Source organism: Mustela nigripes, chromosome 12 (genome assembly GCF_022355385.1).
Source record: "Mustela nigripes isolate SB6536 chromosome 12, MUSNIG.SB6536, whole genome shotgun sequence".
Lineage (NCBI taxonomy): Eukaryota > Metazoa > Chordata > Mammalia > Carnivora > Mustelidae > Mustela > Mustela nigripes.
Window position 1 is genome coordinate 32,798,520 of NC_081568.1, and position 11,574 is coordinate 32,810,093.

General features: G+C 41.5%; 1 protein-coding gene across 1 annotated transcript in view; it reads right to left on the minus strand.

Annotated features, from left to right (window-relative positions):
• OXCT1 (3-oxoacid CoA-transferase 1) overlaps positions 1-11,574 on the minus strand; it is a 127,987-nt gene that overhangs the window by 102,561 nt on the left and 13,852 nt on the right. The window contains exons 3-4 of the mRNA XM_059417058.1: positions 10,722-10,812; positions 2,151-2,286 (exon numbers count right to left, since the gene is read on the minus strand). Coding sequence (XP_059273041.1) covers positions 2,151-2,286; positions 10,722-10,812 — 227 coding nt within the window. The remainder of the gene's footprint in view (positions 1-2,150; positions 2,287-10,721; positions 10,813-11,574) is intronic.

Genomic DNA, 11,574 nt, shown 5'->3' on the forward strand with positions numbered 1-11,574 from the left:
AAGAAGGGACTTAAAGTTGGGACATCAGATGCGGAGCGTCTGAAGTAGGTGGATAATCTGGGGTAGCAGGACCTGAGGCATAACTGGCAGTCTTCCAGTTAACAGTTTCTCTATTCTATCTAATAGACAGAGATAACTCCGTTTTGTATTGTATTTTAAGTTAATAACAGTCACAGATTAAATCAGCAGATCAACCATAACAATACTCCAGACTATAAAATATTTTTTATGTCTACCCTCCCTGAATACTTTATTCCTGCTCTCTATCTACATGGGCAAGGACCTAAAAGTGAACAATTTCTACAGAAAAGTTCTCTGCAGGTACAACCAACCCCCTACATCCAAACCCCAAAGGAGTCCTAATCCCTACCACTTCATCAACACTTCTCTGGCTTATAGGCTACAAAACACGTTGCCAGAGCCAATGTTTATTTATCTGCCACTAAGCTGGGGAGAGAGACACTGATCTCTTTCAGTTTAAAGAAGGAACATAAAAGAAATACTAAGGAATTCCCATATATACGCCCTCTGACAAAAGAACAGAAGTAATTGACGGGTTATTTTCAAGGTCTCCACAACCCAAGGGAAAGGTATCTCAATCTATAATGTGAAGAGGAAAAATATATGCAATGGACTGAACTGTGTCCCCATCACATTCACGTGGTGAAGCCCTTACCCCCAACATGACTGTATTTAGAGTCAGGGCTTTTATGGAAGTCACTGAGGCTAAATGAGGTCCTAAGGTAGGGCCCTGATCCAGTAGATTAGTGTCCTTACAGTAAGAGACCCCAGAGTCCTTACTTGCTCTTGCTCTCTCCCTCCGCCGCCTCCTCTCTACCAAGAATCACATCAGCTTGTACTTGACTTTGTACTTCCCAGTTGCCAGAACAATAAGAAATCACTTCCTCTTGTCCAAGCCACCGATTTTGTGGTATTTTTTAAAAGCCTTGCAAGCAGACTAAGACAGGATACCTTTCATTATTTTCAAGAAACTTTCAATAAAAACCAGATAAAGACCAGGCACAGTGCAAGGCTTAAAACAAACACAACAGCCAGCACTGCAGGATGATCGGCTGTGATGTGAATAATGCTGTGAAGCCTCAGGTAGAAACGTTCTCCGCTGTGTGCTCTTTCTGGAAAAATGTATACTGGAGCCCATCATTGATTTTTTAAATGTTGCTATCTCACATTATCACCGATTTAGTGAAGTCAGTGGTAACAATAACTCTGTTGACAAAAATAAAGCAGAGTGATGGGTTCAATTTCAGAGATGAACGCAGATGATGTCAAATTAAGAAGACCAATGCAGATAACCTGTAGACCCAAATGGCTTTTAAAAAGTTTCCTCTATGTTATACCCAAACAGTTAGTTATACTCAAATGGCTACAAAAATTTCTTCTAGGGGCACCTGGGTGGCTCAGTGGGTTGAGCCTCTGCCTTCGGCTCAGGTCATGATCTCAGAGACCTGGGATCGAGTCCTGCAACAGGCTCTCTGCTCAGCAGGGAGCCTGCTTCTTTCTCTCTCTCTGCCAGCCTCTCTGCCTACTGTGATCTCTGGCTTTCAAATAAATAAACAAAATCTTAAAAAAAAAAAAAAAAGAAAAAAGTTTCCTCTATGACAAACTCTTTAGCCAGTTAAGACACAGTTTCTGAAATGAATGGAAACTTGCTAGATTTAACTGTAGTAATTGCTTGCTTGGTAAGGCCTGTCAATTCCCTGGAGACCTGGGCTCTGATTCCAGCATATTCCATGACATGGCCAGTTTCACCCTCCAAGGACTTCACTTTCCTGATGCTCAGCAAGAACATATTCCTCACACATTTCTAATTGTAAGATTCACAGGAACGGACTCTTGGGACAACCCCCAAGCATTTCATCAAGAACAATGCACACCGCAGTGCCAAAGTTAAAAATTTACCCTGTAGCCTAGATATAGTTCACTAGATATCCCTCCCTTGTTCAGTGCACAGCAACAGAGGCTACTGGGCTTCTAGCAATCCATAGGTGTGACCTACAAACAAATTTCCTTGGCCTGGCAAAATCACATCCTCTGCATTACCTCTTTTGCAAAAGAAAATTCCTGGAGGGAAATAGGGAATTTTTAAACTAAGTTACTATTATAAAAGAGGAGCACAGAAGTATTCTTACCTGAGGTGTCAGCTCTACTTCTAATTCACCACTTAAGTACTGTCGTTCAAATTCTGCATTTTCTCCCACGTATGAAGAGACCATGCGTTTTATCTGCTTGGATCGAAGCAAAAGGCCCAGCCCAAAGTTGTCAACCCTAGAGGAAAAATGCAAGCAACTTGCAATCAAAGGAACAACAGACAGAACACTAATATTCCTGACTTCCGAAAACATGGAGTATTATTCATGCAAAGGAGTTCTCTCTGCTGGGCAGGGAGCCCATGTTCTCTTGTAGTCTCCTAACACCCAAAGAGCCTTGCAAGGTGGCTGTTCTTTTCTTATTTTACAGCTGAGGAAATTAAAACTCAAGACCTTTCAGTGATTTCTGCCAACAGATATCTTGGGTAGTAAGTGACATAGCTGGTATTCAAACCCACGTTAGTCCTACAAGTCTGCCCTACACCTTTCACTCTCTCCACTGCCCCCAAGCGGTAACAGGGTAGAAGAAAGGCAGACTGGATCCTGCTCTATGCTCTGAAGGCGTACATAAATGCAAAGGCAATGCCATTTTCTTAACCTGCACTGGCTCCAAACAGAGAAATCCATTCTGTCCTAAAAAAATGAACATGCATTCTCATATTTAAAAGGGAGAAGAACAGGGGAACCTAGGCAGCTCAGTTGGTTAACCATCTGACTCTTGATTTCGGCTCATGTTGGGCTCCCTGCTGAGTGCAGGTCTGCTTCTCCCTCTGCCTGTTGCTCCCCCTGCTTGTGTGCTCTCTCTCTCTCACACACACACACAGATAAATAAAATCTTTAAAAAAAAAAAAAAAAGTAAATTCCAAATGCTGGCAAGAATGTGGAACACCCAGAGCTCTCACATATGAAGAAAAGAATGTCAACTGATCCAACCACTTCCGAAACATTAACAGCAGTATCTATAGATGCTGAACATATGGACAAACCTTGTGTCAGTAATTCTCCTCCTCGGTCTACATCCAACAGGAATGCATAAGTATGTTCCCCAGGAGACAAGGATACTTGGTCGCACTATCCTGGTCAAACATGGAGCCTCCCCAGTACTACTCCACAGCAGAGCAGACAAACTGAGCAGTGAGAAGGAATCAGCTACAACCCCTGCAACAATGGAGGGCTCTCACAGGGAAAACGTGAGCCAAAGAACCACAGGAGAGTACTTACTGAACTAATCCTTCTGTATGAAGTTCAAAGTCACACAAGACTAATGGATACGATCATAAGGGAAGATAATGCTCAAGTTCAGTGGTAGGAAAAAAGAACAAGGACTCGAAAGAGCACAAGGGGGGCTTTCTGGGGTACTGGTCATGTTCCACTGAAAGAATCTGGGGGCTGGTTACATGGGTCTGCAGCCTGTAAAGATCCCTCAAACTTCACACCTGTGATATTATTATTTTCCTGTGTTACTTATATAATACTATGATAAGGATTTTTTTAAAAGACAGAAATACACTGGTCAAGCCTCCCAGAACACCTCCCAGAAATAGAAGCCTTCTTTTATGATCTCTCCCTCCTAATTCCCAGAGTGCTCTGAGGGCCTCTCCTCTCTGGAACCTTGGTCACCTACATGGTTCACTTATCCCACAGTCCTTTACTAAGTTCTTACCGCCCCTCCACACCTTTCTGCCAGGGCTAGTATCCCAGGTCTTGGGCCATGGGGTCTCTGAGATATTAAGGGATAAACATGTAAAACTATAATGACAACAGAGGGAGAGATGTGCTAAGAGGTCTGCATCGAGGGCTATGAGAACATTGAAGTCGCACGACAGAGGACGAAGAGGTCCAGGAAAGGCTTATGGAAAATGACACTTGAACAGACTTGAAGAAAAAAGACTTTGAGAGCTGAGTAGAGGTGTGGAAGCAATGATCCAAAAAGGCAGGTGGACAGCTTTGCAAAGGTGCACAGTGGTGGGACAAGCTCCGTGTTGAGTGTGACTGCAGTATGGATGAAAGCAAAAGGGAGCAAGAGAGGTAGAAGGCAGGCCAGCTTGTCACCTGTCACAGGTGTCACATACCATGAAATCAGGATTTCATCCTGATGGGAATGGGAGACCCTGTGAATAATTTTAAGTAGAAAGTAGTGGGGTATACAATTAGAGAGGTTCAGTGATAAAAGGCCGGAAGAATAGTTAAGAGGCTTGATATAATCCAAATAAGTAGACAACGGTCTGAACTAAGGCAGCCCCAACAGGAGGGGAGAAAAGGGGGACAAATCAAGGGATATTTGGGGGGAATGAATCACAGGCTTGTTGCCCATCCTGACGTAGACACAGACCCAGCCCAGAATTCTGGCTTTGGCAATGGAACAGCGTGGGAGAATGGACTGGTGACAAATCAGTCTATGGTCCCTAGTGTTTGACCTAAGGAGAGATAAGTACGGTACCTTTTGTGACAAACCACTGACATTTCTCCTAACAAGCTCCTTGTCTCCCACCTTCACTTTGCTCTCCATCCTCACACTCCTCATGCCCGTAAGTGCCCATCCCAGCTCAACTGACTCCCGCTTCCCAGGATGTATCACTTCCAAGCCTCTAACCTAGACCAGGACTAGGTACACTGACAACCTCAAAGCAGTCCAGGTAACTATCAACCATTTGCTAAACTAGTTTATAGTTCTAGCCTTCCAGTACTGAGTGTGATAACATTTTCCTCTCACTGTGAGTATAAAAGGAATAGCTACATGATTTATTCTTACTTGTTTCAAAAGAAAACTACAACCCACACAACTATTTTCAAGAGTGTGCTTTTGAGATAGGGAGAGAATTCCCCGGAGATTAATAATATGCTTGGCCACTAGAGGGCGCCACATCACCACAGATTCTCTGTCTCTCCTGGAAAATCCATTCACGCTCACACACAATGCCCTGTTTTTTGTCTGTTTTTTACCTATACTCCTAATTGATACCTAGCTGGGCTTTCAGTTCTTCTTAACAATTCCATTCTCCTAAATTCATACACCTGCAGCCTGCTTGCCCCATCCCCGCAGATCTTTAGTACAGAAGTAATGGCCGTGGATCTGTCACTTCTAAGTCTACATCACCTATATGGGAAAATCCTGACTCTACCTTCAGAATCTGTCTGGAATCTGAGCATGTCTCACTTTCTCCTGTGTGGCCTGCACCATCTCCTGCCTAAAGATGGCAACCTGCCCTGCTTCTATTCTTGCCCCCTGCAATCCACTCACAAAATGGCGGCCAAAACCGTAAGAATAAAACAAAATGTCAGATCACTCTGCCCATAATGCCACCCTGGCATTCATCCGTTCATGTAAAAGCCGAGGTCTCTAGAGTGGCCTGCACAGCCCCATAAGATGAGATGCCCTTGACATCTCAGACCTCATTCCTCCCACCTCCCTTTTGCTCACTTTTCTTGGGCTGACCTCCTCACTGTTCCGCAAACACACCAGGCATACTGCCAGGGCCGTTGCGCTGGCCTTTACCTGTCTCCGAAACTCTTCCCCCAGGTAATGCAAGGCTCACCCCTCATTTCTTTCAAGTCTCTGGTCAACCATCACCTCAATGAGCCCCTCCCTGAGTGCCCAATTTTATACTGAAAATTGCCTGTCCATTTTCACATTCCCAGTTCCCCTCTCTTGCTCTTTTTCTTTTTTGTCCATAGACTATAACCTAACATACTGGAAAATTCAGTTGTTATATTTACTATTTATTGCCTGCCTCTCCTTACACTGGCACGTAAGGTCCACAAAGGCAGGGAACTTGGTCTGTTTTGTTCACTCTTGTGCCCCCCCAAGTATCCACAAGCTTACACAACACACAGAAGTCACTACATAAACATTTATGGAACATTCACTGAATGAATTTTTTGCTTTATTTCACTTCCCCTCTCCTCACTGGCTCAAAATGAAAATCGTGATGTTCTTATGCTGGATGTTTTCTATTTGCCCCTCCAGATCCATTTGTCTGTCTCCAGCTTGCTCTGTGCTGGGATGGCAGACTGTGTAGACTGACTCCGTTGCCCTCTGGCTTCTGACCAGGTGCAATAAGAATGTCAAGATTCCTATTACCCTGACTCCCTCCCAAGCTACAGCACACTGGACAGCCCTCACCAGAAAGCTTTCTTAGAGGTCCTGGCAGCTCCCTCCCTTCATTCTTCAGGCCTGAGGCTGGTGGTAACAGCACTCCTCTGTTATTAACTCCAGGGCACTTCAATACTAATACTGCTTTCCCTCAACCCTGACCCTTCTTTTAAAGACAGTCCCTTTAGTAAACTCTCTTCAGTTACCCAATATGAAAGTACCATTGATATATCCTCTGGAGCCCTGTCTAAATAAAGTTGTAACAATAAAATAATCCATGAAAGTGAATATAGTCCTTTTGCTTTCTGTAGTCTTAAATACCTAAACCTCCCTCCAAGTATACAGGTCTATATGATAAACCGACCATAACGTACTTGTTCAGTTCCCTGACTTTGGAGATTTTTCCCATTACACACTCTTTCATGGATCTCTGTTTGACTTTTCAACACATTACACATTTGAACTTAGGTCTGTTTGGAGACGACTTCTCTGTATTTGTTGATCTTGGCTCTGGAAACTATGTATACTTGGCCTTTGCTTTCTTTTTGGATTAGCACCTGGCCTGGCAACCTAGCAGTGCTTAAGGTGCTCAGCCCAGGCTTCCCCCACCAGATGCAAAGTTAGTGTTCATGTCTCAAAAAATGCTGCTAGGTAGCTTATAATAAGAGTGTCTTGCTTGCCACATAACATTCAAGCTCACAAATTCAGCAAACATGTATCCCTTCTTTACTGTGTATCAGACACTGAGAATACAAAAATGAAAAAGGCAAACCCCTTACAATATAAAGAGAGAAGACAGACACAGGTCATCTTTTACAAATGAAAAACGTGTATTTCTAGTAGAGAAACATGCACATTAAGACATCTTGTAGCTCTCTGAAATTAAAGGTGATTTTGATGGACTTTCAAAGAGATTATCTTGCTTGCCTTTAGTAGCCAACATTTTCCTAGCACACCTAAGGAGAGAGAGATTTGACCATTCTCTTATGGTATAACAAACTCAGGTTTCAAACATTTTAGTGATAAAAGAAGTCTAAAGTCAAGAATTCAATAAAGAGATACATACATTCATTAAAGCAAAACAGTATTTTATGGAAGACACAAGTGTTTCGCAAACATTTTTCATGTTCTGAATCTGACATTTCATTTTCTGAAATCTCATTAATTGGTAATTCTTGTCAAAACAAAACTCTAATAAAAATGAATTTGCAGCCATATACCAAACTGCATTTCTCTTATTTCCTCTCCTTTTAGGCATGCTTAAATCTCAGTAACAGTGTGTACTTACTATGATAATATCAAGAATATCAAAAGAAAGTGCTGTATTTGGACAGCACATTAACATAGGACACAGTTCATTGGAACAAATGAACACTCGTTTCCACGAGCTGAGCAGAGAAGTTCAAGTACACATCCCCAGAAGTGGTTAGCCCTTCTCAAAAAAAATAATGAAATCTTGGGGGAATGCTTATAATCAGACAAGATGGCCTAAGCTTTCCATTGAGCCCTTCAGACCTGCAGCTGCCTCATCAAATGTAAAGACAGCACAGCGAAGGAGCCACCGCCTTTATCTCCTGGCTCGAAACCACTGATGCAGAACAGAAATTTTATTTACAGTGAAAAACTGCTCACTGGGTCCTCACAGAATTCCTACAGCTGACTAGTATAAAGCACATATAAGTAACAGCACTGTCACACAGGCACAGGGCACGTATATTACCTCACGGTACTTACAGGCATCCACAGGGAGCTAAGCTGGGGGGTCCTTAGTTGTCTCAATTCCCACCTTCAAGAACTGCCATCTAAAATAATCTTGTGGGCGCCTGGGTGGCTCAGTGGTTAAGCCGCTGCCTTCGGCTCAGGTCATGATCTCAGGGTCCTGGGATCGAGTCCCGCATCGGGCTCTCTGCTCAGCAGGGAGCCTGCTTCCTCCTCTCTCTCTCTCTCTCTGCCTGCCTCTCTGCCTGCTTGTGATTTCTCTCTGTCAAATAAATAAAATAAAATCTTTAAAAAAAAAAATAAATAAATAAATAAATAAATAAAATAATCTTGTCATGAGGAAATGAGCATGACTAATAAAACCCATCTCTTCTTGGGACGCCTGGGTGGCTCAGTTGGTTAAGCAGCTGCCTTCAGCTCAGGTCATGATCCCAGCATCATGGAATCGAGTCCCACATCGGGGTCCTTGCTCCGCAGGGAGCCTGCTTCTCCCTCTGCCTCTGCCTGCCACTCTGCCTGCCTGTGCTCGCTCTCGCTCACTCTCTCTCTGACAAATAAATAAATAAAATCTTTAAAAAAAAAAAACAAAAACATCTCTTCTTGCCTTACTTCTCCAATTTAATTGGTTGATATATAGTATACTGTAAAACTTTTAGTTCCTATGGGCTTGTAATTCATATGTCAAAGTCTTCTTTAAAAAATCAGTGAAAAGCATATTTTCTATTTTTTCTACTTTCCTAATCAATCTGTAGCAAAGTCCTAATTCATCTGAGTGATCCTAAAGGGGAAGGTTTATCTCATCAAGACTAATAGTTAATACTCCACACCAAGGTAAGTGGTACCTTATGGCAACAGGTCTCATGATAACTAAAAACAAAACAAAACAAACACAGACAATCAGAGCCCTGAGCTTTGGAAGGTCTTCTAATTCAGGTAGACCCTTCCATAAAAAGCCTTTTCTTAAATAAGAAAGCAGTTATTACTTTTTTAAAAAATATTTTATTTATTTATTTATTTATTTGATTTTATTCATTATAGGGAGGAAGGGGCAGAGGCAGGAGGGATAAGCAGACTCCTGAGCATGGAGCCAATGAGGGGCTTGATCCCAGGACCCTAGATCATGACCTGAGCCGAAATCAGAAGCTGGATGCTTAACTGACTGAGCCACCCAGGTACCCCAAGAAAGCAGTTATTACTTCTAATTCTAAGTTTTCTCCATTTACTCCATAATCCAAATCATCTTTGTTTCTCCAACAAAGCAATGCTAAGTTTTCCTCATTTATCTGATCTAATGGCCAGAACAAAGCTTTCATTCTTGTAGACCTCTAGGCCTTAAACCCACCTAATTAAGAGTATCAGCTGTCAGTGAGGGTGTGCAAAGAACTTTCTTTGTATTCTATGATGGTTATCAGTACTTACTCTATCAAGGATTTACATTGACTTACACCGCCCCTTGTGAGCACTGAGCTATCTAGAAAAGTACTGGTAGACAAAAGTATTTTTAATAAATACAAAGTAAGCTCAAAAAGCACGGGATATGTTTAAGAAATATCAAGTGATCATGAACAAGTTACTTCTCTATTTACAGATGAGTTTCCTCTGTTAAATGAGGGAAGTGGAACAGATGATCTCTACAATCCCATCCAGCTCCAGCCCTGATAGGGAAGAGAAAACTATTTTAAGCAAAAGGATCAGTCCATAATATATACTGGAGAAGGAATACGATTTGGTATACGAAGAAAGGCTAGAAGTGTCCAAAGGAACTCAGGAAGGGGCAAGACCAATGAAGGCTAGGGAAGTTCTATAATTAGATAAGGCTTCTTTGAGGATGTGTAACTGGATTTGGATCCTGAAAAATGGGAAAGATGTAGATATGCAGAGAAGAGGTAGGAAGGCCTTCCAAGATGCAAAGTATGAGCACAAATGTAGGATTAGTTCATGTCCTGAATAACTAGCACTATTTACACTAATTGCATTTCTGGTACTTGGCTAAACTGCCAATTTAGTTGTTTTTTTTTTCTAAGTAGACTCCACACCCAGCATGGAGCCCAATGCACAACTTGCACCTACCCTGACCGAGATCAAGACCTGAGCTGAGATCAAGAGTTGGACACTTAACCGAATGAGCCACCCAAGCACCCTTAGTGTTTAAATTTTTTAAAGATCTTTAAAGTCTTTCATTATTGAAAGAGAGCTGATAACTTATCATCTTATATAAAAATAGAATTTTTTCTTCATAACAAAATATATCTTAATGTGCATGTCATTATTAAAGTGTTACAGCTATTGTTGACCATTTTGATGAGATCCTACTGTATTAAGTACTAGCTGCATATCCTCCTCCTACCCAGACCAGCAACATTTTTAATGGTAAATGACCTCCCTCTATATCATCTAGAATGTGGCATACCCGAAAGACTTGAAACAAATTAAAACTGAAATCTTCCTCTCTATATAATGACTTATAGTAACATAAGGGGACACCTCTAAATTATAAAATGCATGATTCAATCTGAAAATCTATATTTTAACTTTAACAGTGCATTTGGAATTAGGAAAAATAAAAGCACATCAGACTAAGATATAAATTTATGCAAGTTTGCTTTACTTATGATTATGAAGGATGGGACCAAAAATATTTGAAGAAATGTAACTTCCAACTCTTGAGCTTGTTAAAAACTATCTTTTCATGCTTGAGCATACTGCTCATAAAATGAGGAAATTTTTCATTCATGAACTTTGTATAAATATAGAGAACTGTCATTTCTTTCAAGCCACTTGTTTTCTAAAGGCACACGTACCCGGCATTGTTGCTGACTGCAGTCAGGCCTTTCACTCCAGTCTTCAGCAAGGCTCCTATAAGATTCTCTGGAATTCCACATAACCCAAAACCTGTAAGTGAAAAAGACAATTTGTGAAAAGGGCTATGTTCTCTCAGAGAAATGTATGTTATTCTTTTACACACACACACACACACACACACACAATGCAAAACACAAAATTAGATCTATTAAGCAAAACACACAGATGTATCTCAGCAACTCAGTAAATGGCTACATAGCTCTACTCAAATGTTTTGCACCGTTAAATAGCACCAGACATAACTGTAAAACCTTTGAATGCTAAGAATAAAGCCAGGTACAACCAGTTAACATAGCTTACACATCACACATCTTGCACTGAACTGCACATCCATTATCGTCCACCTTTAGAATTCAACCTTTATACAGTTACTTTTTCAAGCATGTTTGTTTTAAATGCCTGAGTAGATTTTGCAGAACTGGAAGCCTAGACCAATGACTTTTATTTCTTTATAAATTCTGCAATTTGTCAAATAGAATTGGGTTTAAAACGGACATCAATGACTGGTCAGATGAATGAATGAACAGCAGCCCTAAAACCCAGCCTAGATTCCTACAATCAAGCTCTATAAATTAAAAAAATAAAATAAAATAAAAAAATAAGGGCGCCTGGGTGGCTCAGTGGGTTAAGCTGCTGCCTTCGGCTCAGGTCATGATCTCAGGGTCCTAGGATTGAGTTCCAAATTGGGCTCTCTGCTCAGCAGGGAGCCTGCTTCCCTCTCTCACTCTCTCTCTGCCTGCCTCTCTGTCTACTTGTGATCTCTGTCTGTCAAATAAATAAATAAAATCTTAA